Genomic DNA, 25,048 nt, shown 5'->3' on the forward strand with positions numbered 1-25,048 from the left:
AAGACAGTCTCTTCAGCAAGTGGTACTGGAAAAGCTGGACAGCAACATGTAAATCAGTGAAGTTAGAGCACTCCCTTATGCCATACATAAAAATAAACTCAAAATGGCTTAAAGACTTAAATATAAAGCATGACAGCATAAAACTCCTAGAAAAGAACATAGGCAAAATATTCTCTGACCTAAATTGTAGCCATCTTTTCTTAGGTCATTCTCCCAAGGCAAAAGAAATAAAAGCAAATATAAACAAATGGGACCTAATCAAACTAAGAAACATAAACAAAATGAAAAGACAACCTACAGAATGGGAGAAACTATTTGCAAATGATGTGACCAACAAGGGCTTAATTTCCAAAATATACAAACATCTCATACAGTTCAATATTAAAAATAAATAAATAAATTTTAAAAATGGGCAGAAGACCTAAATAGACATTTCTCCAAAGAAGGCATACAGATGGCCAACAGGCACATGAAAAGATGCTCAACACTGCTAATTATTAGAGAAATGCAAATAACTGCAATGAGGTATCACCTCACACCAGTCAGAATGGCCATCAAAAAAAGTCTACAAGTAATAAATGCTGGAGAGGTTGTGGAGAAAAGGGAACCTCCTGCACTGTTGGTGGGAATGTAAATTGGTGCAGCCACTATAGAGAATAGTATGGGGGTTCCTTAAAAAACTAAAAATAGAGTTACCATTTGATCCAGCTATCCCATTCCTGGGCATATATATCTGGAGGAAACCCTAATTTGAAAAGATACATGCACCCCAGTGTTCATAGCAGCACTGTTTACAATAGCCAAGACATGGAAGCAACCTAAGTGTCCATCGACAGATGAATGGATAAAGAAGATGTGGTATATATATACAATTTTACTCAGCCATAAAAAAGAATGAAATAATGCCATTTGCAGCAACATGGAGGGACCTAGAGATGATCATTCTAAGTGAAGTAAGTCAGACAAAGACAAATACCGTATGATACCACTTACGTGTGGAATCTAAACAAATGATACAAAATGAATTTGCAAAACAGAAACAGACCCACAGACAGAGAACACAAACTTATGGTTACCAAAGGGGGAAAGGGAGGAGGGATAAATTAGAGGAGTTTGGGATTAACAGATACACACTACTATATATACAATAGATAAACAAAAAGGGCCTACTGTATAGCACAGGGAATTATATTCAATATCTTGTAATAACCTATAATGGAAAAGAATATGAAAAAGAATATATATGTGTGTGTATACATATATATGTATCTGAATCACTTTGCTGTACACCTGAAACTAACACAACAGTATCTGAATCACTTTGCTGTACACCTGAAACTAACACAATGTTGTATATCAAGTATAATTTTTTAAAAAATTTTTCCAAAAGAAAAAAAAAGAGTCAATCCAACAAAAGATAGCAATCTTAAATGTGTACCCACTAAACAACAGAGCTGCAAATGTCTGTTAACTGGTCAATGGATAAACACAATGTATAACTCTCACTCCATAAAACTGGAGTTTTCTGCAAGTACACCGAGGACAGAGTGAAGGTGATAGTGATGTTTACCACCACACAGCAAGTGTGTTCCTCTGTTGTGCCATCTTCCTCGTGCATGTCTGTCCCATGACCACATTTGGCTGTGATATCTATCTTCTGTCAGGCAATAGGGGTAAAGAAAAGTTGAGAGTGATCTGGAAGGGCAAATGAAGATATTCAGCATAGGAGGCTTTTTGGGAGATGAGCTCATGTCCCAAACAAAGGCAAAAGGATTTCATTACCTTCTTCAATTCACTATGTTCTATGCCTCTGGTACTCCCCAGTACATCTGGCCTTAGATGAATCCCTGATCCCTTATCCACTCCATTAGGAAAGACAGACAGTTCTAGACTAAAAACAGCCTCTGGTAACTCAGGAAAAATTGCAAGCCAAAATTTCCATCCAAACGAACAGTAAGTTCAACCACGGTCAAAAGCTCAAGAAAATCACTGAAACAATGCCATTACCTTATGTATAGAACAGTCCAATCTTTGTTTAAAGAAAAAAATGTTACCTTAAATCCATTTTCTCTGACCTATATAAGTATCTGACGTTTTCCATCTGCAGAGTTAGCTCAAAATGTAAGTGGAGGAAGACAGCAGGTAGGAAATCTTGCCTAAGTTGAACACCTCAATTTATCTCCTCATATTTAATTTATGAGTATAATAAAATAATTCTGAACTTTTTATGAGAAATCTTGACAAAGGAATTATAATTAAAATGTTAGAATTCCTTTTATATCTACTGTGCCCTTAATATAAATAAATTTGACCAAAATGATTAATCTCTCAAAGCAGAGTTTCAGAAGAATTCCATTACTGTGAAGATTTTACCAATTCTTTTACCTTTTCATGAGAACAAAGAAGTTACTTAAATCATATATGATCTACAATGGTATTTGAGGACCAGTAGTGGTCTAATTTGCCTATTACATTTATTTTCTTATCCTTACTTTCTGATCTTCAATAGAATCATTTAAAACCGGCAAATAATAAGAATATATTATATTGAATAGTGTTCAGGTAAACTCCAATAAAGATAATAAACTGTAATTGAGTGCTTCAGGAGGGTGGGGAGAGTAAGAAAAGGAAATATACAAATTTTATTATTGTATAGTGGAGATTTTCATCTCTCATTAATGGATATTGTTAAAGAAATAACTTAGAGGAATTATATAAACATGGAATTATAAAGATAACCCCTAAAACAAATACAAACCTTTCTAATTATGACAAGGGAAACATATATAGGGCAAACAAAGTTACACAGTATAGTGATTTTTCAAAAGCTATGAAAACAGTGTATACCTTAAAATAATATAACTAAAAATAACTAAACTTACCTATTAAAGTACTTTAAAAACAGATTTGATTGAAGAACAAAATTCTACTGTATTCAAGAGACTACAACAAAGTGATTCAGAAAGGTTGAAAATAAAAGGAAGGACAAAGGTATACTAGGCAAGTGCACCCCTGTAATAAAAAAACAAAAAACATGATTTTAATATCAGACATCATTGAATTTAGAGCAAAAAGCACTAAACACGACTAAGAATGGCACTTGAATGCTAGGACACAAAGCAGAGAAGAGTAGAGCATTATCAAGAGGAGCATAAGAAATATATTCAGTAAGAGAGCTTGTTGGAGGGAGAGTCTATTGAAAGTATATCAGTTTTGAATACCAGTGTACCAAATAACATAGTATCAAAAATTTTTAAAGAAATGTAATGATATGTATGAAAGAAGTCTGCACCTTCCTGAAGTGCTCATGGAATAGTCACAAAAGTTGACCATAGGTTAAGCCACAAATAAACTCCAAAACTTTGATGAATTCCAAAAAGTACAAGTAGATCAGTCAACATTCTCTGAATACAATGCAATAAAACTAGAAATAAATAGCAAATACAGAACCAAAAGTCACTACCTCCTGGAAATTTTTAAGCTATTTAATAGCTTTTGAATCAAAGAGGAAATTAGGCAAAAATTGCAGTATATCTAGAAAATAATAATGAAGCACTGCATATCAGAACCTATGTGATAAAAAAAAGTTAATGCTGAGAAAAATTCATATCTTTAAAATATAAATTTCATTATTTTAAATTATATTAGTAAACCAGGAAAACTGAAAATAAATGAAGCAAGCAACTCAAGAAGAAAAGAAAAAACAAGCTTAAGGAAAGCTAAAGGAAGGAAATAATAAAAATAAAAACAAACAGTAGTGAATATGAAAATAGAAAATGGTAGAACAAATGAATAAATCCAAATTTGTTCTTTGGGGAAAAAATAGGAAATAGATCAGCCATTAGTTAACTTAGTTTTTGGAAAAGACCAGGGGGAGAAGGCACATATACCCAAAATAAGATAAGGAGAAAGTAACCACACTTACGTGAAATGCATAATTCTCCATGAAAATATAATTACCGAAAGTGAATTCAGAAGTGATAGAAACCTGCCATTTCCCATAAAAGGAATAGGGAAAGTTACGAAAGAAGTACCCTCCCCCAAAATAAAGTACTGGAACCAAATGGTTTTGCAGGGGAATAATTCCAAACTTTTAAGGAACAGATTGTTAAAGTTTTTTAACCATTTTATACCACAGAAAGAAAAAAAATCCTTCCAAATTCTTTTTGTGAAGATAATGTAATATTGATCCTAAAATCCAGCAAACATTACACAGAAAGAAAAACTACAGACCAGTCTCACTTATGACTATCTATTAAACATCCCAAATAAAGTATTAGCAATAGGATCCAGCTCATATTAAAAAATCATCTACAGGAATGCAGAAATGGTGCAGTATTGAAATATATTAATATAGTTTACTATGTTACTATATCTAAGAAAAATATGATCGTGTTTATTTCCATACATAGTTTAAAAATGGTGTTTAATAAAGTGCAACATCCAATCTTCTTTTTAAAAACCTTAAAAAATTAGGAACAGGTGGCTATTCCCATAGTGTATGTCTGTGACAACTCAAAAACCAGATCTTACTTAATGAAAAGACACTGAATATATTCCTGTGTAAGACAAGTAAGTTTACTATCATCACTGTTATCTAACAGTATTTTAGAGATTTTCACTAATATAATTGCACACATAAAAAAGAAGTTAGAATATAGAAACAAGGAAAGGAGGGACTTCCCTGGCGGTCCAGTGGTTAAAAACACTCTGCGCTTCTGCTGCAGGGGGGCGCGGATTTGATCTGGGAACTAAGATCCCACATGCCCTAAGGCATGGCCAAAAAAAAAAAGAAATAAGGAAGAAAAAGATAAAATGATCGTTATTTGCAGATTAATGGTAATATATCTAGAAAACCCAAAAGAATCAACTAGAAAATTACTTAAAACAACAAAAGAATTCATGACAATGGTCAGGTACAAATATTAATACAGATATAAGTACGCTTTAGGGCTTCCCTGGTGGTGCAGTGGTTAAGAATCCGCCTGCCAATTCAGGGGACAAGGGTTCGAGCCCTGGTCCGGGAAGATCCCACATGCCGCGGAGCAACTAAGCCTGTGCACCACAACTACTGAGCCTGTGCTCTGGAGCCCGTGAGCCACAACTACTGAGCCCACATGCCACAACTACTGAAGCTCGTGTGCCTAGAGCACATGCTCTGCAACATGAGAAGCCACTGCAATAAGAAGACCGTGCACCACAACGAAGAGTAGCCCCGCATGCCGCAACTAGAGAAAGACCACGCAGCTACGAAGACCAAGCACAGCCAAAAATAAATAAATAAATAAATAAATAAATAAATAAATAAATAAATAAATAAAATTTATTTAAAAAAATAATAATAATAAGTACCCTTTATATTATTCCAGGACAACAAACCAGAAGTTAAAATGGCAGAAAAGTTCTCATCACAATAATAAAAATGATCAAATAAATGCTTATGAATGAAAATAATAATAAATTCGCAAGATTTATATGAATTAAAATGCTATTGAGAAACACAAAAGAAGACTTGAACAAATGAAAAGTCTTTAGTTCTTGGGAGGACTCAGACCAGAAAGATGTCAGTTATCTCTAAATTAATCTATAAATGTAATCCAATTCCCAGTAAAATTTCTAACAGAAGAACTAGGCATCTTGATAATAAAGTTAAAATTAGAAACAAAAAACAAACAAGGATAGCTAGAGACTCTTCCTCTCAAATATTAAACATATTCACAGTGTGATACTGGAAATTGAAAAAACAGAGCAATAGAATACAATTTAAAGTCCAGAAATAGACCCAAATACATGGGGGGATTTAGTGTATAATAATGATGCTATTTAACATTAGTTGGAAAAATTATTCAACAAACTAGATAGCCATGTGGGAAGAAATTAGGTTAGAGTCATACACACAGCTTACACCAGTATAAATTCCAAAAAAAAATTTTTTTTAATAAATTTATTTATTTATTTATTTATTTATTTATGGCTGCGTTGGGTCTTCGTTGCTGCGCGCCGGCTTTCTCTAGTTGCAGAGAGTGGGGGCTACTCTTTGTTGCAGTGCACAGTCTTCTCATTGTGGTGGCTTCTCGTTGCGGAGCATGGGCTCTAGGTGTGCAGGCTTCAGTAGTTGTGGCTCGCGGGCCCTAGAGTGCAGGCTCAGTAGTTGCAGATGGATCAAAGATTTAAATGTAAAAATTGAAAATACCTAAGTACTAGAACAGACTGTATCGGTCTGGGTCCAATCAGGAAACGGAAACCACAGTGATTTAAACAAGGAAAAAGTATATAGAGTATTTTAACATAGTTTAACATATTAAACTATGATAATATAGCAATTATAAGATATAAGAGAGCTTTTTGTGGTACCCTAGGGCTGAGGGAGAGATCTCAAAGAAGGACAAACTTGGAAAGGGGACCCCTTTCCCAAGGCTGGGGTTTAGACCCAGCTGGAGAATATATGGTTGCAGCTCACTGGATGCAAAGAAGTTCACTGGTTTGCTCAAACCAGAGCTGATCCATGGCTACTGGGAAAGCAGGAAGCAACCCTCCAGGTGTAGGCACAGTGGCTGATGCGTAGGCATGCAGAGAGTGGAGAAGCCAATGTGGGCAGGAGGCCTGGAGTAAGCAGTGTCCGTGTTGGAAGAACAGCAGCATTTGGAGGACCACAGGAGACAAAACTTCTGAGGGGAGGGACAGGTGAGCAAAGGGAATCAGGCATCAGTGCAGGCAGGAGGCCTGAAGCATGCAGTGTCCGTGCTGAGTGGACAGCTGACAGGTGATCAGGTTAGGGCTGAGAAGTTCCCAATGTCTTAGTCAGCTCGGGCTGTGACTGGCTGGTTTAAACAATAGACATTTATTTTCTCAAGGTTTAGAAGGCTGAAAGTCCAAGATTAGGGTGCCAGCCTGGTCAGGCTCTGGTGAGAGTCCTCTTCCATCTTGCAGACAGCGGCTTTCTCGCTATGTGCTCACATGGCCTTTCCTCAGTGCATGTACATGAAGAGAGAGCTCTGGTGTCTATTCCTCTTCTAAGAGCATCAGTCCCATCATGGAGGCCCCACTCTCATGACCTCATCTAAAGCTAATAACGTCTCAGAGGCCTTGCCTCTAAATACCATCACACTGGGAGTTAGGGCTTCAATTTATGAATTTTAAGGGGACACAAACATTCAGTCCATAACACCAAGGGCCTACAAGTTCTGGGCATGTGGGTGGAGTACTACCAGGTAACTTCATACCCCACTGGTTTCAGCAGGAGTGCACCTTCCTCCTGCAATGTCCCTCCAGTACACTCTACTCAGAAAACTTAACATCACGATTACTGTAAAGGAGAAAGGCTTAAAGTAGAATTCTGTCTATTATTGCAGAGATATACTGAAGGGTGAATTTTTAGCTGAGAGGCAATAAGTCAACAATTAACATACAGACCATGGGGGAAATATAGCAGTAAGAAAGGCCTTTCTAATCATAACACAAAACCCAAAATTCCGAAAATAAAAGATTAATAAATTCAGCTGATAAATATAGAAAATAGAAAATATACACTTGGCCAAAAAAAAATACTGTGTGTAAAATCTAAAGACAACTGACAATATGAGGAAAAATATTTGCTTCTGTATCACATAGGGTTAATTTCCCTAACCACGTAAAGATTTCCTTAAAATCAATAAAGATGGGCTTCCCTGGTGGCGCAGTGGTTGAGAGTCCGCCTGCCGATGCAGGGGACACGGGTTCGTGCCCCGGTCCGGGAGGATCCCACATGCCGCGGAGCGGCTGGGCCCGTGAGCCATGGCTGCTGTGCCTGCGCGTCCGCAGCCTGTGCTCCGCAACGGGAGAGGCCACAGCAATGAGAGGCCTGCGTACTGGAAAAAAAAAAAAAAATCAATAAAGATAATAACGAACAATCAATAGAAAATGAGAAATTATATACACAGTTTTCATTAAAGGAAATACACATGATGCTGAAACATTGAATATGTTCAGTCTCACTTATAAAAGAAATGCAAGTTAAAACTACATTGAGATGCTATTTTTCACTTATTTGGCTGGCAAAGATTTTTTTTTTAAGTTTAATGACATACTGTTTATGAGAATATAAAGAAGCAGACACCCTTATATGCCATTTATGGGCATATATTTTAACACAATTTCTGTAGTGGGCAATTTGGTATCACAATTTACATACCCTTTAACCTAGCAAGTCTGTTTTTAATAGGTTTTGTTTTGTTTTGGCTGCACTGGGTCTTCGTTGCTGCACGTGGGCTTCTCAAGTTGTGGCACATGGACTCTAGAGTGCATGGGCTTAGTTGCAGTGTGTGGGATCTTAGTTCCCCAACCAGGGATCGAACCCGGGCCCCCTGCATTGGGAGCACAGAGTCTTAACCACTGGACCACCAGGGAAGTCTCACAAGTCTGTTTTTAGAAACTTATCCTACAGGTATGTTTTCATATGTGCAAAAATGATTTGAGTATAAGATTATTCATTTCAGCATTGTTTGCAGTAGCAAAAGATTGGAAACAACCTAATGTTAATTAATAGGGAATTGGTTAAAGTTATGGTCCATCCATTAATGGAATACTATGTAGCCATAAAAATTAAAACACTCTTTATATATTGAATGTAACGATTACCCAAATTTACTCTGCAACAAAATCAAGATACGAAAGAGTATCATAATCTCTTCTATTTTGGTAAGAAGAAAGATCAAGTTTATCATTTATATTTTCTTCCATGTAAAGAAATATCTCTGGAAAGATACCCAATAAGCTAGTAATATTGACTGCCTCCAGTAAAGTACTGGTTAGCTAAAGAACAAGAGTAGGAAGATGACTTTTTCTACATATTTTTTGTAACCTTTGAATCTTGAATGCTTGTTGAATGCGAGAAGAAAAATTGCAACAAAATTTTGGAAACTATTACACATGTGAAAAGTGATAATTGACTTAGCAGTCCCATGAGAGCTAAATCTTAAGCCAGTAGTGGGAGACCCAAGGAAGAAAGCATTTTAAACCACCAAGTTCTCCAAAGCCTTAGGAATTGGTAAAATCCAGTACTTCTGGAGGTAAGAATGAAGGTAGGGATAAAAGTAGAAAGATGTTGAACATCTGTTTAAAAAGCAGTTTGACGTTTAGATGCTCTCTTCTACTCCAAAAGCAACAAACTTATTCGTCACCTTAGATGGGGCATCGCAACATGCCCCATACCAATGGACCCCTAGGAATTTCACTGAGGTAGAAGGCCCCTGAATTTTAGTCGAATTTATTTCCTACCCTCTGGCGTACAAATGTCTTACCAATAAGTTAGAGTAGGTGCTACTTCTTGCTCACTAGGTCCACTCAGCATAATGTCATTAATGTAATGGGCCAGTGTGATAGCTTGTGGAAGGGAATGGCAGTCAAAAATCCCTGTGAACTAAATTATGACATAGGGCTGGAGAATTGATATACCCCTTAGGTAGGACAGTGAAGGTGTATTGCTGGCCTTGTCAGCTGAAAGCAAAGTGCTTCTGTGGGACCTTATAGACAGGAGTGGAGAGAAGGCATTTGCCAGATCAATAGCTGCATACCAGGTACCAGGAGATGTGTTAATTTGCTCAAGCAATGAAACCACATCTAGTACAGCAACTGCCGTTGGAGTCACCACCTGGTTAAGTTTATGATAATCCACTATCATTCTCCAAGACCCGTCTGTCTTCTGTACAGGCCATATTGGCAAGTTGAATGGAGATATGCTAGAAATCACCATGCCGGCGTCTTTCAAGTCCTTGATGGTGGCACTAATTTCTGCAATTCCTCCAGAAATTCAGTATTACTTTTATTATTTTCCTAAGTAGAGGCAGTTCTAGAGGCTTCCACTTGGCCTTTCCCACCATAATTGCCCTCACTCCACAGGTCAGGGAACTAATGAGGGGATTCTGCCAGATGTTAGGTATGTCTATTCCAATTATGCTTTCTAAAACTGAGGAAGTAGCCACAGGTTGCATTTGGGGACCCACTGGACCTGATATAAAATTTCGTTGACCACCTGACCTCCACAAGACCCTACTCTGACTAGTGGGCAACAATGATGTTTGGGATCTCCTAGAATTAGTGTCAGTTCATAGCCAGTGTCCAGTAGACCCTGAAATGTCTGATTATCCCCTTTACTTCAGTGTACAGTTACCCTGGTAATGTTCAAATCTTTCTGGTCCTTTTTTGATAGTTTTTTAATTCTCTGTTCATGGTGTTGAATCCCTCTTTTATTTCTTTAAACATCTTAAAGGTACTTAAATATATTTGATAATTCTAATATCTGAAGTTGTTGGTATTCTAATTCTCCTGTTGTTTCTGCAGACTCTCTCTCATGATGTTTGTTTCCTCACTGATTTTGTAATTTTGGATTATGAGCTTACCTTAAGCTAATCTTAATGTGTGAGAATTCTGTGAGGCCTGAGTTTAGGGTGTATACTTCTAGAAAGGATTTATGTTTGCTTGTGTCAGGTGCCCTGAGGTGCTATCAACCCAGGACCACTTTAAGTTATGTTTTAAACTTAGGGTTTCCTAGACCCTGCAGATAAAGACAAATTCCAAACCCACATGAGGGGAGATATGGGGTTTCTAGGTCCCAGCAGTGATTTCTTTCTCATTGCTACTCAGAGCTCACATAAGTCAACAAGTTTCATTGTCACCTCCCTTGACCAGCGAGTAGATTCTTTCTAGCCCACCTTTTCACTGAGAAAATAACCTTTTGAATGATCTTAACTTTGAGCCAGGATGGCAGTTCCAACTCTTCTCCTTATGAGGGCCTAAGCCCTTGTCTCCTTCTCCTTTACAACACAAAGCCCTAGGTTCCCAAGATCAAGAAGTAAAGCCAAGGCTTTTATACCTATCTCACACTGTAGTTTCCTGTTGTCCCCACTTTGGTACCAGGGGATTTCCCTTAATTTCTTATGAATTCAACTATGCATATAAAAGATATTTGTGTTTTATCTAGTATGTATACTGTTAGGTGGTGGAAGAGTGTGTTTCAGATATCTAGTTTATTTATTTGTAGGTGCTTTTTACATATTAAGAATATTAATGCCATGCTAATCATATACATTGCAAATATTTACCCAGTTTGTTTTTTGTCTTTAACTTTATTCACATTCTCCTTTACTTAACAGAAAATTTTAATTTTTATGTGGTCAGATCTCTTCATTTTTCCCTTTATGGTTTCCTACCTTTGTTGTCATGTTTCCAAAGGCCTTCCCTACCAGAAGATAGTGTCCTTTTTTTCCTACTAGTTTCCTAGTTTATTTTTTCAATAAATTTCTCATTACTGAATAATTTTAGATTCATCAAAAAGTTGCAAAGGCGGGCTTCCCTGGTGGCGCAGTGGTTGAGAGTCCGCCTGCCGATGCAGGGGACACGGGTTCGTGCCCCGGTCTGGGAGGATCCCACATGCCGCGGAGCGGTTGGGCCCGTGAGCCATGGCCGTTGGGCCTGCGCGTCCGGAGCCTGTGCTCCGCAACGGGAGAGGCCACAACAGTGAGAGGCCCGCATACAGCAAAAAAAAAAAAAAAAAAAAAAAAGTTGCAAAGGCAGTACAGAGAATGCCTATATTTTCTAACTTATATTTTTCTTCCCCCTGAAATTTATTATATCTGCATCCATTTACCATTTATTCAAAAATAATTTGTTTAATAAAACTGTGTTCCAGGTACTGTTCTAGGCCCTCCAGACCTGGCAATGAAGAGATAGATCAGATTCCTCCTTTAGTATATTATTATATTGAGCTTATATTCTAGTGAGATAGACAGACAATAACTTGTCAACATACTTTGGAAAATGTCATTCTAGTGTGACTCTTATCCCTTTCTATTCTGAGGCTATTTATCTCACTTGTTTGTAAAGTTAGTAGAAAGTGGGAATTATGTCTTTTTTTAGGTACCTAGTACATCATAAGCACATAATAATAAATGTTTTTTTAAATGGATGACTGAATGGACCTATGTCATTTACATAGATACTATTTTTTTCTACTTATTTTTGTCAGTTGTAGAATAGGGCCATTAAGCCAATACAAACCCCTTCTGTTTAATCAGCAATGTTTTAAGTGCTTTTAGGGTTTGATAGTGATAAAAAATAATAACCACAGCTAACACTGAGTACATACTGTGTGACGTGAACTAAGTCATTTAATAGTTAGTCTGTAAGATAAGTATTTCCATTGTCCCCAATTTCTAATTGAATACATTTTAGCTTAAGGACTCATAGTCAATAAGAGGAAGAGATAGGTTTGGAACTCAAGTCTATTTGGATCTAAAACCTGAACCAAGACTAGGACTTCTTTAACTAAAGTGCCCACTACTCTTCAACAAACATCCTCTACTCTTGTCAGGCACATTTCCTCTTCCTCTCTGACACATTATATTCACTTTCAACCTCCATAGATGCTTGTATTGAACTTCCAGCCTCTCTACCAATCCCCCAACACACACACATAAACACTTAAAATATTGTATTCATTTTACAAATCTCACCCTTTCAATTCTCAGCCCAATCTCACCCCCTTTCCAACAACACTTACCTTTCTTTTTCTAAATCTCTAAAGTATCAATAGTCTATAACAGTCTCTTTCAACTGGGATACACATACCACTAGGGCTATAAGACTTCCCAGAGTACACAGGAATATATAATTTTAAAGAATTGATATATAGATCCTCAATTTCCACTAGTATTCTTTTCTAAAATTTCTCTGACTAATTATGCCTATGATGAGGGTGTCAGGCTACTTTGTCATTCCCACCATCCCTTTCACAATTACCCTTCTTCCACTTCACAAAGAAAATCCAAAATAAAAAGGAAGAGGTGAGAGGTACAAATCTTTCACCCACTGTGAATTTTACTGTGATGAATTGCCATGTGGTTTTAAAACTTGCAGGGGCACCAAACAAGGAATAATTCAAAATATTGGCATCAATGTAAGAAAGTAAATGACTTATGATTGGGTTAAAAATCTTTTGCAACCAGGTGATTTCCAATTTTAACAAAATTTAAGGAAGACTAAATTGAGGGACTTCCCTGGCAGTCCAGTGGTTAAGACTTCACCTTCCAATGCAGGGGGTGCAGGTTCGATCCCTGGTCGGGGAACTAAGATCCCACATGCCTCCTGGCCAAAAAGCAAAACAAAAAAAAACAGAACCAATATTGTAACAAATTCAATGAAGACTTTAAAAAATGGTCCACATCAAAAAAAATCTTTAAAAAAAAGACTAAACTGAGTAGCAGCTGATAGATCATTAAAATAATTTTATTAGTATTTATATCCCTATATAATTTTTGGCATATAGCTCAGAATTAATTTGACAATTTGATTGACATCTATGTTTATCAGGACGATGGTTCTCAACACTAGAAATCTCCTAGAAAATAGGAATAGGATTAATACTGAATGTTGGTGCCATTCAATCAGTAATTTATTTATTCACACATACCTTAACTAATTGAAAAAAGAACGTAACATGTTCATGCCATTAAGAGATGCATTTGTAATTAAAGTTTATGCTTAATGCCAATAATTATCAAAATAGGTAATATATATGTTGTTTGATCAATTGTAAATGAACAATAATTTTAATAATAGCTCAGTCTAGATTATTAATTAGAGCCTATAGTCATAGGAAATTTTAAAATCTTACAACATGTAAATATTTTTGACACAGAGAAGTATGATAAGGTGATCAATAAAAAGCTGCCAATCAAAAAATTCTATTACATTATGATAAAACTCTATGAGAAAGTGAAATGGAAATATGAATTCAAGGAGAAAAATGGGTAGTATTAATTTCCATCTGTTAAAAAGAAAGAAGAGCTTGCTCATGTACTTTTTAAATTGAATAATGCAAGTATCAAACCCCTATGATATTTAGATTCTATTGGATTATGTTTTAAAGAGTAGTGGTATAGTTTTATTTTGAAATATTGATATTTAAATATGCTGGAAGTTATATCCTTAACAACTACGTACTTACTTAAAATCTAGATGTCAACTTAAAAACGTATAAAGGAGTATATCATTTTTCATATTCTTTTAGGGAGTACATGAAAAGAAATGCTCAAAGGCTACTAGTCTGTACTTGAGTAGGTTTCTTATCTTCCTATCTAGATTACAAGTTCTCTTTGTGTAAGAGTTATATACTATTTCTTGTGTTTTTCCCAGAGATTCAGGGAGAGGAGCATGTAAGCAAAGTAACATGCTCATGAATTTTATGTGCATTTTGCAAATATTGCTCAATTCTGCTCTTTGATCAGGAGAGTTTCCTTACCCCAAATATAATTCCTCCTCACCCCACCCCCACCTGGTATGGATGCTTGGAATTCCTTCAAATAGTGTCACAAATTTTAATTCCACATTTATTCAAAATGCATATATTCTTAGGAGACGTAACATCCATCTAGAGTCAGATTAGATTAGATTACTTCCTGAGAACAAGTTTTTGTGAAGGAAAGTGAGGAGAGCCAGGAGATTTACGTGTTGACTCCTTGACCTGACTGCAGACTAAGCCAAGCATCTCTGCTTAAAGTGATCCTGAGGGGCAGATTAGGTAGGACCTTATCAGTTCTAAAATGATCAAAATCCTCATTTATGATAAAACATCACTCTTGAATAGAGAAGCTCGCTGTGCCTAGACTGACTGAGAAATGAAGATAATGTCTAACAGTGACGCTGCTAGGCCTCCAATTTGCAGACCACCCCAAAGTAAAACTAAGCAGTCACAACTGAACCTTCCTTTGGGTGAGTGAATGAGTTAAAACACGTTCTTTCCTGTTTCTAGTAATTCCACATAATCAAAGTCCTTTGGCTGCAGATTTTCCTTCCTCTGGTCTAGGGAAGATGTTAGTGCAGTGCCTAGAACATAATAGGCATTCCATAGATCTTGGTCAAATAAACAGATTTTCAGGTAGGGAAAAGTACTCTTGAGGAGTAATTGATAATGAGATTAGACTGCCAGTTAATCTGAAACCTAAGTCACTGAAGATTTTCATCTTTGATTCATTTTTCTCTGCAGCAAGTGAAAGGGAACTTTGCTAGGCTGCAGGCCTGCATCTCAGAACTCCGCATATTGCAAAGAGAAGGTTGTTTCAGACCACAAGCCACTTCCCTGCAGCTGGCAATAAAGGATGGGCTCCAGCAGTTCAAACAGTACAGTGGACACATGACCACAAGTGCAGCTCTGGCCTACACTTCCCTGGAGGTAAAAGATGGCTTAGGACACTAAGTCATCTTCCCATTTCAGTCCATCTAGATCCTTCATTGTTTGTCATCCTTCTGTTGTTCTCTGTTTCATTCACATTGAAAGTCATGACTAGGTACTCCATTGGGTACATGAGTGACTGTGAGTTAAAACACATTCAGTCTCTAGTAACATCAGGCATCAGACAAATGAGTTTAAAAATAATTATGCTTTCATCTGCATGCTTATTCATCAATTAAAAATGTCTAAGTACAAAAGAGAATTGCATGTATTTAATACTTGCCTTCCAGAGTTTCAAGTTCAACCCAGATTCAGATTGAGCAAGGAGAGAAATCTACATGGAAGTACCACTGTGAGAAAAGAGCATATAAGCTCTCCGATCTTTAGTACACATTTAATGAGTGGAATTTAAGGATTCTATTTCCTTTGTATCCTCAAGAAATCAAAGCACTTTGAGCACGAGGGATACTGCCAATGATTCAAGCAATCTTAAAAACTGAAACACAGTGGGAGACTTCCCTGGCAGTCCAGTGGTTGAGACTCCGCGCTCCCAATGCAGGGTGTGCGGGTTCAATCCCTTAGTGGGGAACCCTAGTTGGGGAACTAAGATCCCACATGCTGCACGCAGTATGACCAAAAGAAAAACAAAAACTAAAACTAAAACACAGGGATGGCTTCTCATTGGTCACTTTCTGGGGTAGGTTCAGCCTGTTTGGAAGGGTCCTGTGATGATCTGTCCCACCAGACCTCTCCCACCAGAATCTGTCAAATGAAATTTGATTTACAAATTACATATAAATCTTTTTCTTTGCCCTAAAGACAATAGCCACTACCACAGATTTCTGTGGTGTTTAATCCTTCAGATCTAACCTGTTACATTCTAACCTCTGTACCTCAGGGAAGGTAGACACGTTGATTCTTCTATTTATTTCCAGATTACTGTTCTGACTTCACAGCCTGGAAAAGAGGTGGTCAAACAATTGGAGGAAGGATTGAAAGATACAGACATAGTCAGGGTCAGGAGGCTTCAGGTGGTTGAGATCACAAAGGGAGTCCTAGAATGTACGGACTCAGCATCCCCTGTTGAAGAGGCCAGCAACGACGGTAAGAATTAAAAGAAAAGGTTAAAAGAATGGTAAGATTTTAATAAGTAGTATTTTACAGATCAGGAAGATTATTTTCCATGGTCTTTTTTTTTGTAAAAAGATTTTTTTGATGTGGACCATTTTTAAAGTCTTTATTGAATTTGTTACAATATTGCTTCTGTTTTATGTTTCGGTTTTATGACTGCGAGGCATGTGGAATCTTAGCTCCCTGACCAGGGATCGAACCACCTGCTTTACAAAGGGAAGTCTTAACCACTGGACCACCAGGGAAGCCTCTTCCATGGTCTTTTTATGTTCTTAAATGAAATGAAGCCAGCAGATTTCACTGTGGTTCAGACAGGTGTTTCTAGGTGTTAGAGTTTAATTTTTTAATCATATTTTTAATTTTAGAAACAATATATGTTAATGTAAAACCTGAAATATAGGTATAGAAAGTAAAAATTCCTTCCTCCTCAAGAGATTGGGGTATCCCTCTTAATGCTCCATTAGATAGATAGATAGACAGATAGATAGATAGATAGATAATAGGAAGAAATATTTTATATTTCAATGGGATCATGACATACATAATATTCTGTAATCCTCTTTGCATGTTGTACAGCTATCTATGTTAGTATCTATAGACATGCCTCATTTTTTACTGGATACATGATTTTTTTTACTTTGTGGTTGGACCATAGTTTGTTTAATTGCTTATTAATAAATAATTTGGTTTATTACATTTTGCTATTATAACCAATGCTGTATGAAGAGACTTATATGCACGCCTGGCTTCATTGGCCTATGACCAGTGCGGTCACACAAGGCCCTGCGTTCATAAAGCCCCTATGCTTAGGATTTAATGCTTTAGGGTTGCGGTCTTGAAATTCTTAATCAGTGTTTTGTAAGTGAAGTTTGATGGAACAATGGAACATGTGCCAGGGGATTATAGTCTCGGTTCATATGTGCCCTGCCTACCTCCCACCTCCCCAGGATGGGTTTTGAGTCACTAGCTTCCCAGCCCTGATGTCCCCAGCCCGCCTGCCCCAACCCAGTGACTACTGGCACTCAGATCCCTGCTAATAAATCCCACATAAGTCGCCAGTAATTGTACACTTCCTAGAAGAGAAAATATTCAAACTGAGTCTTAAAGGACAAATAGGAATTAACCAAGCAGAGGAAGAGGAAAGGGGGACTCAAAAAGGAGACCCAGGGACATGAGAAAGCAAGATAAAGCAACTTTCAGAGATGAGCCCATGGTTCCTTATGTCTGGAGCCTGTCAGGCAGACAGGAGTAAGGCTCTAAAGGCAGGCAAGGGTTAGATCAAGAAAGGCCATATATGCCCTAAACCCATTCTAAGACATTTGGATTTCATGCTAAAGCAATGGAAATTTATGAGAAGATTTTTGTCAGGAGATCAAGTAGATACTCTCAGATTACAGCATTTAAAAGGTTTTTAACTGGTTTTAATTTATCCAACACTCAAGTTACAGTTCACCCTCTGTCAGTTCTTTCTGGTTATATTGGTCTTCTCCAAGGTTATACACACCTGGAGGTGTCCACTGTTCTGATACCATTGATCTCTTCCTGGTTCCACATAAATGACCTCACTCTTCCCTTCACGCCCTAATTAGGTTAGGGGGTTGGTAACTAAGGATGTGTTTCCCATCAAATTCTGACACATGTGGATCCTTCCAGCATCATGGACCATTGACATTGCTCTGGTTGGGGCGGGAGGGTGACTAGCCTTGCTGTGTGGTGTATGAGCTCTCAGCCATACACACCCTCTGCTTTTCTCAAGCCAGCCTCCTCACTGACTGTCCTCCTATCTCCATCCCTCCACTTGTAGTCATCTTTTCCTCTGAATTCCTCCCCTTATCCTCTTCCAACCGAATCCCCCCCATCCTTTAAGGCCTAATTCAGGCTCATGACTACTGAATTCATTTTCACTCCTTAGAACAACCACATAGCCTGTGGTCTACACAACACAATTTAGCATTTAATTATATACCACATAGAATTGTTTACCATTGCTTTATTTATTTTTAACATCTTTATTGGAGTATAATTGCTTTACAATGGTGTATTAGTTTCTGCTGTATAACAAAGTGAATCAGCTATATGTATACATCTATGTATACATATATACATACACTCGGAGTTGTAAGCAATGTTGAATCTTTAATAAAATGTTTTTCTTTAATTTAGAAAAGCTTATTTAGTTATGTTAAGGCTTATAAGAATGGTCTTAGATTGTATTATCCATCCTGTAACCCCATAGGAATTGTTTTAAAATTTACTCAAGTAAATGCTTGCTTTAAAGAACCATTTCTTACCCTTGCAAGTGTGGAAATAAGTCATCTGTATACACTTGAAAAGAAATTTAGCTGAAATATCCTGCCTAGCTGTCTCTGTGGTAGCTTTTGTCCAGTTATTTTTTAATTTTTTATTACAAGTAAACATTCCCTATACAGAAGTATAATATAAACAGTTTAAAATGACCCAAAATTCTACCCTCCAGAGATAATTGCTATCAGCAGTGTAGGACACATTCTACTGGATTGCTTTCCTTACACATATAGGGACATGAACATACATGTAATGTTATTAGGGTTTTTGATATCATCCACTTTTACAAAAATGGAAATATATAATACCCACTGATCTGCATTTTTTTATTTAGCTATTTATCCAATAATTTTTTCATATTGGCATATAGAGATCTAACCCATTCCTTTTAGTAGCTGTGAGGTATTCTAGTGTATAAATTCATCACCATTTATTTAACCATCCAACTGAATTTTTATTTGAACTCTGTGACCTTGAACAAGTTACTTAAACTCTTCATCCCACAATTTTCTCATTTGTAAAATAAGGCTAATAATAGTAGCTATCCTATAGGGTTTTTGCAAGGATTAAATATAACTTGCATGTAAAGTACTTAAAACAGTACCTGGCACATGTGAGCAATGCATAAATGTTTTCTGTTGATATTAATAGTAGTAGTAAGAGTTTGTGAGAGGTGGTGTCCTCGCACAAACTTTTCTTTTTTTTTTTTTTGCATTACGCGGGCCTCTCACTACTGTGGCCTCTCCCGTTGCGGAGCACAGGCTCCGGACGCATAGGCTTAACGGCCATGGCTCACGGGCCAAGCCGCTCCGCGGCCTGTGGGTTCTTCCCGGACCGGGGCACGAACCCGTGTCCCCTGCATCGGCAGGTGGACTCTCAACCACTGCGCCACCAGAGAAGCCCTCACACAAACTTTTTACTGAGAAAATTTATATATGCCTTTTTATTGAGAAAATTTCAGGTTCTAATATTTTTTTTTGAAAAGAAGATGTGACTATAGAATAATTTTTAATTCAAAATCATTCACAATTCCACTACCCCATTACACTGATTTTGTTTTTGCACATTACCTCTCAGTTGTCCACAATCATTTTTAGGTTTCAGAGTTATAATTTATGTATGTAATTTTTTTGTAATTACTATGTTGTACACCTGAAACTAATATAACATTGTAAATCAACTGTACTTCAATAAAAAAGAAAGAAATGTATAAATATAATTTACCACATCAACAGATAAAGGTAAAAATTATGTTATCTTAATAGATACAGAAAAACATATGATAAAATTAACATCCATTCATTATTTAAGAAAAAAATCTTGGTAAACTAGGGATAGAAAATAACTTCTGTAACTTGACAAAATGTTTCTATCAAAAATCTACAATACGGTTCTTACTGGTGAAAGATTACCTTCAGGCCTTTACATGCAGCACCATATGAGCAAGTGAAACTAGACTAAGCACAAAGGAAAAAAAAAAAAAAAAAAAAGGAGAGTGGCCAAGATGGCAGAGTAGAAAGACCCTGAGCTCACCTCCTCTTGCAAGCACACCAGAATCACAACTATCTGTAGAATAGCCATCAATGAAAAAGACCAGAACCTACCAGAAAAGATTTTCTACGACTAAAGACATAAAGAAGGGACCACAACAAGATTGGTAGGAGGGGCAGACTCACAATATAATCAAGTCCCACACGCCCTGGGTGGGCAACCCTCAAAACAGAGAATAATTATATTGTAGAGGTTCTCCCACAGGAATGAGAGTTCTGAGTCCCATATTGGGCTCCCCAGCCCAGGGTCCTGCACCAGAAAGATGAGCCCCAGAGCATTTGGCTTTGCAGGCTTAATTTCAGGAATCCCAAAGGTCTGGGGGAAATAGAGACTTCATTCTTAAAGGACACACAAAAAATCTTGCACACACTGGGACCCAGGGCAAAAGCAGTAATTTGATAGAAGCCTGGGCCAGACCTAGCTGCTTGTCTTGGAGAGTCTCCCAGAGAGATGGGGGGCAGCTGCAGCTCACCCTGGGGACATAGGCACTGGCAGCAGCCATATTTGGGAGCTTTCTATCATATGGACACTGGTGCAGGCAGGCACCATCATGGGATCTTCCCTCTAGCTCATTAGCACCAAGACCTGGCCCCACCCAACAACCTGTAGGCACCAATGCTGGGACACCTCAGACCAAACAACTAACTGAGCAGAGACATAGCCCCACCCATCAGCAGACAGGCTGCCTAAAGACTACCTGAGCCCACAGCCACCTCCAGATATGCCTTTAGACACAACCCTGCCCACCAGAAGGCCAAGACCCAGCTCCCGCCCTGCCCTCTGGGAAGCTTGCAGTAACCTCTAGACCAGCCTCACCCACCAGGGGCCAGACACTAAATGAGAAAACCACAATCCTGCAGCCTGCAGACCCAGCCCACTGACAACAGGCCAGACCCTACCCTAGGATCAGCTGGGCCCCAGCCCTGCCTACTAGCAGGTCAACACAAGCTTTGTGACACCCCAGACCCCATACCCAACTGTGACAGGAATTGCCCTCCGCCCCCCCACCCCCCAGCAATCTGATACCAGCTCTGGGATCCCTGGGCCTTACAGCTAGACTCCAGGACCTGGATCTGCCTGCCAATAGACTTGCACTAGCCCCAGGACCTGGCTTCACCCACCAGTGGGCAGGCAACAGACCTAGAGTCTTCTGGACCCTGACTCTGTCCACCAGTGAGCCAGCACTAGCCCCGGGGCCACGTGAGGTTCTATAATTAGCCACCCTGTGACCAGGACCCACTAATCAGCAACTAGTAGCATCCACACAAGGCAGGGCCTGGCAACCAACCTGGCTAGGGGCCAACAAAGCCTACCAGACTGCCCACATAACCCACCACAACAGAAGCACCCACACGGCCCTCGTGGGGGGAACCTCTAGAGCATATAACTTGGGTGACAAGAGGAATGTGTGCTGAGGGGATGCATAGGACATCTCCTACAGAAGGCCACTTCTCCAAGGTCAAGAAAAGTAACCTAACATATACATAGAAATACAAATAGCAACTTAGACAAAATGAGGCAACAGAGGAACATGTTCCAGACAAAGGGACAAGATAAAACCCCAGAAGAACTAAGTGAAGTGAAGATAGGCAATCTACCCAAGAGAGTTCAGAGTAATGATTGTAAAGATGATCAGAGAAGAATGGATGTACAAGTGAGAAGTTAGAAGTTTTTAACAAAGAGTTAGAAAATATAAAGAACAACCAAACAGAGATGAAGAATACAATAACTGAAATGAAAAATACACTAGAAGGAATCAACAGTAAACTAAATGCTACAGAGGAACGAACCAGTGATCTGGAAGACAGGGTAGTGGAAATCACTGCCGCTGAACAGAAAAAAGAAAAAAATGAAAAGAAATGAGGACAGTTTGAGAGACCTCTGGGACAAAATCAAGTGCACTAATATTCCCATTATAGGGGTCTCAGAAGGAGAAGAGAGAGAAAGGGGCGGAGAACATATTTGAAAACATAATAGCTGAAAACTTCCCTAACCTGGGAAAGGAACAGTCACCCAAGTCCAGGAAGTGCAGAGAGTCCCATACAGGATTAACCCAAAGAGGAACACACCAAGACACATTGTAATTAAAATGACAAAAATTAAAGATAAAGAGAGAATATTAAAAAGCAGCAAGGGAAAGGCAACAAATACCATACAAGGAAACTCCCATAAGGCTATCAGCTGATTTTTCAGCAGAAACTCTTCAGGTCAGAAGGGAGTGGCACAATATATTTAAAGTGGTGAAAGGGAATAACCTATAACCAAGAATACCCAGAAAGATTGCCTTCAAAAATCAGGAATAATACATGGATGCCCCATCTCCACTTTGATTCAACATAGTTTTCCTAGCCTAGTAAGATAAGAAAAATACTAAACGGTATGAAGATTGAAAAGAAAGAAACAAAACTGTTTTTATTTGAAACATATTTAATTGACTACATTAATAACCAAATTAGTAAGAGTTTAACAAGTTGGCTGGATATAAGATAAACATACAAAAGTCAATAGCATTTCCTCGAAATTGAGTTATCTGTAGTGAGGTGGATGGACCTAGAGTCTGTCACACAGAGTGAAGTAAGTCATAAAGAGAAAAACAAACACTGTATGCTAACGCATATATATGGAATCTAGAAAACAAACAAAAAAATGGTTCTGAAGAACCTAAGGGCAGGACAGGAATAAAGACACAGATGTAGAGAATGGACTTGAGGATGTGGGGAGGGGGAAGAGTAAGCTGGGACGAAGTGAGAGAGTGGCATGGACATATATACACTACCAAACGTAAAACAGATAGCTAGTGGGAAGCAACCACATAGCACAGGGAGATCAGCTCCATGCTTTGTGACCACCTTGAGGGGTGGGATGGGGAGTGTGGGAGGGAGACACAAGAGGGAGGGGATATATGTATACGTATAACTGATTCACTTTGTTATACAGCAGAAACTAACACAACATTGTAAAGCAATTATACTCCAATAAATATGTTTTTTTAAAAGTCAATAGCATTTCTATAATTAGAAACAAACTCTTAGAAACTTCAATTTTTAAAGAAATACCTTTTACAATAATAAAAAAGTAAAGTATTTAGAAATAAATTTTAACAAAAGATGCATAGAATAGTTATTGGGAATAGTTTAAAGCTTTACTGATGCACCTTAAAGAAGATATAATTAAGTGGAGCATGTTAATGGATAGAAACATTCAATATCATAAGGATTCAGTTCTCCCCAAATTGATCTATCAATGTAATTCCAATCAAAATGCTATCAGTTTTTTAATGAACCTGACAAGCTGATCTTAATACATATATTAGATGCTAAGATATATATTAAGGCTAAAGGTTTGCCTTGCCTGATATTAAGATGATGAAAGGGCTATTATAATTAAGACAGTGTTGTATTGACACAGGGAAAGGCAAATTGTCCAGTCTAGAACAGATGAGAGAGCCCAGAAACAGACAGCCACATTATATGAAAACTTGATATGTGGCTGAGTTGACATGGCAAAGCAATAGGAAAGGATGGATCTAGTCATTAAATCATACTGGAACTATCAGTATTCTGTATGGGAAAAATGAAATTTGATCCCTTCTGCATGCCATTTACAATACTATATTTTAAATGTATTAAAGATTTAAATATGAAAGTTAAAACTTTAAAACTTTTGCAGGAAAATATAGAAGAAAATTTTATCACCAAAGGTAAGAAGGAGGAGGAATAAAGTTTGCTAACCATAAAGTAAAAGATTGATAAGTATGGTTACTTCAAAATTAAGAATGTCTGTCCATCAGAGACACCATGAAGAAAGTGATGACAAATCATAACTATATTTACAACTTATATGACCAATAATGAGTTGGTATCCAGAATAAGGAATGCCTGAAACTCAATATTTTTAAAAAAGACAATCTAATTTTTAAATAAACAAAAACTCTGAACAGGTATTTCACAAAAGAGGAAATCTCAAAATAAACATAAGAAAAATTCTCACCCTCATTAGTAATCAGGGAAACACAAAACAATGATATCCCATTTTATGCCCACTAGTTTGCAAAAAATTAAGAAGTCTCACCATAGTGTTGGCAATAGCAGAGCATGGAAACTCTTATAGACTGACAGAAAGAATGTAATTTGGTTCACAACTTGTCATTTTGTTGTAAAGTAACAGTCACAATACCCTACAACCTAGCAGTTCCATTCCTAGGAGAATGTCTCTAGAAAAACTTTTACAAATGTGCACTTGGAGACATGTACAAGAATGTGAATATTGACATTATTTAAAAGGCCAGAAATTAGACTACTCAAATGTCCATTGAATGAGGCATGAATAAGTATTACAAGGTTTATTCACAAAGTGGAAATGAGTGAACCATAGCTACCTACAACAATGTAGATAAATCTTTTCAATATTGAGAAAAAAAGCAGATAACCAAGGATATAGACAATAAGATATCTCTTTATAAGTTGAATAAAGGCTTCATGAGTGTTCATTTTGCTGTTATGCTTCATAGCTTAAATATATGTTGCATGTGTTCATTTGCATATAAAAAATTTATAATGGCTTTCCAAAGAATGACTAAGTAATACATATGACAAAACTAAAACGGCCACTGTGATCAATGCATTTTGGCATCCTGAGGGCATCTGTCCAGGTTGACAGCAGTCGGTACTCATTGGGTATGTACGTCTTTCAACCATTTACAAATCATCTTAATGACGCTGTCAACCAGCCTCCATTTCTCAGCCTTGGTACACAAGGATATCAGGTTCCCTTTCTAAGTGCTCACAAACCATCTGTTTAATATTTCCTCCTAGCCTTTGCTAGGGATTGATGTCAAGCTCTTTTGGAAAGGTACTT

The 25,048-nt window shown here is 37.6% G+C and overlaps 1 protein-coding gene across 4 annotated transcripts in view; it reads left to right on the forward strand.

Annotated features, from left to right (window-relative positions):
* Positions 1 to 25,048, forward strand: part of M1AP (meiosis 1 associated protein) — a 95,009-nt gene that overhangs the window by 23,992 nt on the left and 45,969 nt on the right. For all 4 annotated transcript variants that reach the window (XM_081254650.1, XM_081254652.1, XM_081254653.1 and 1 more), the window contains exons 3-4: positions 15,020 to 15,205; positions 16,141 to 16,309. In XM_081254650.1, coding sequence (XP_081110776.1) covers positions 15,020 to 15,205; positions 16,141 to 16,309 — 355 coding nt within the window. The remainder of the gene's footprint in view (positions 1 to 15,019; positions 15,206 to 16,140; positions 16,310 to 25,048) is intronic.

This window comes from Mesoplodon bidens (assembly GCF_964165515.1).
Source record: "Mesoplodon bidens genome assembly, chromosome: 14".
NCBI classification, from domain to species: Eukaryota; Metazoa; Chordata; class Mammalia; order Artiodactyla; family Ziphiidae; genus Mesoplodon; species Mesoplodon bidens.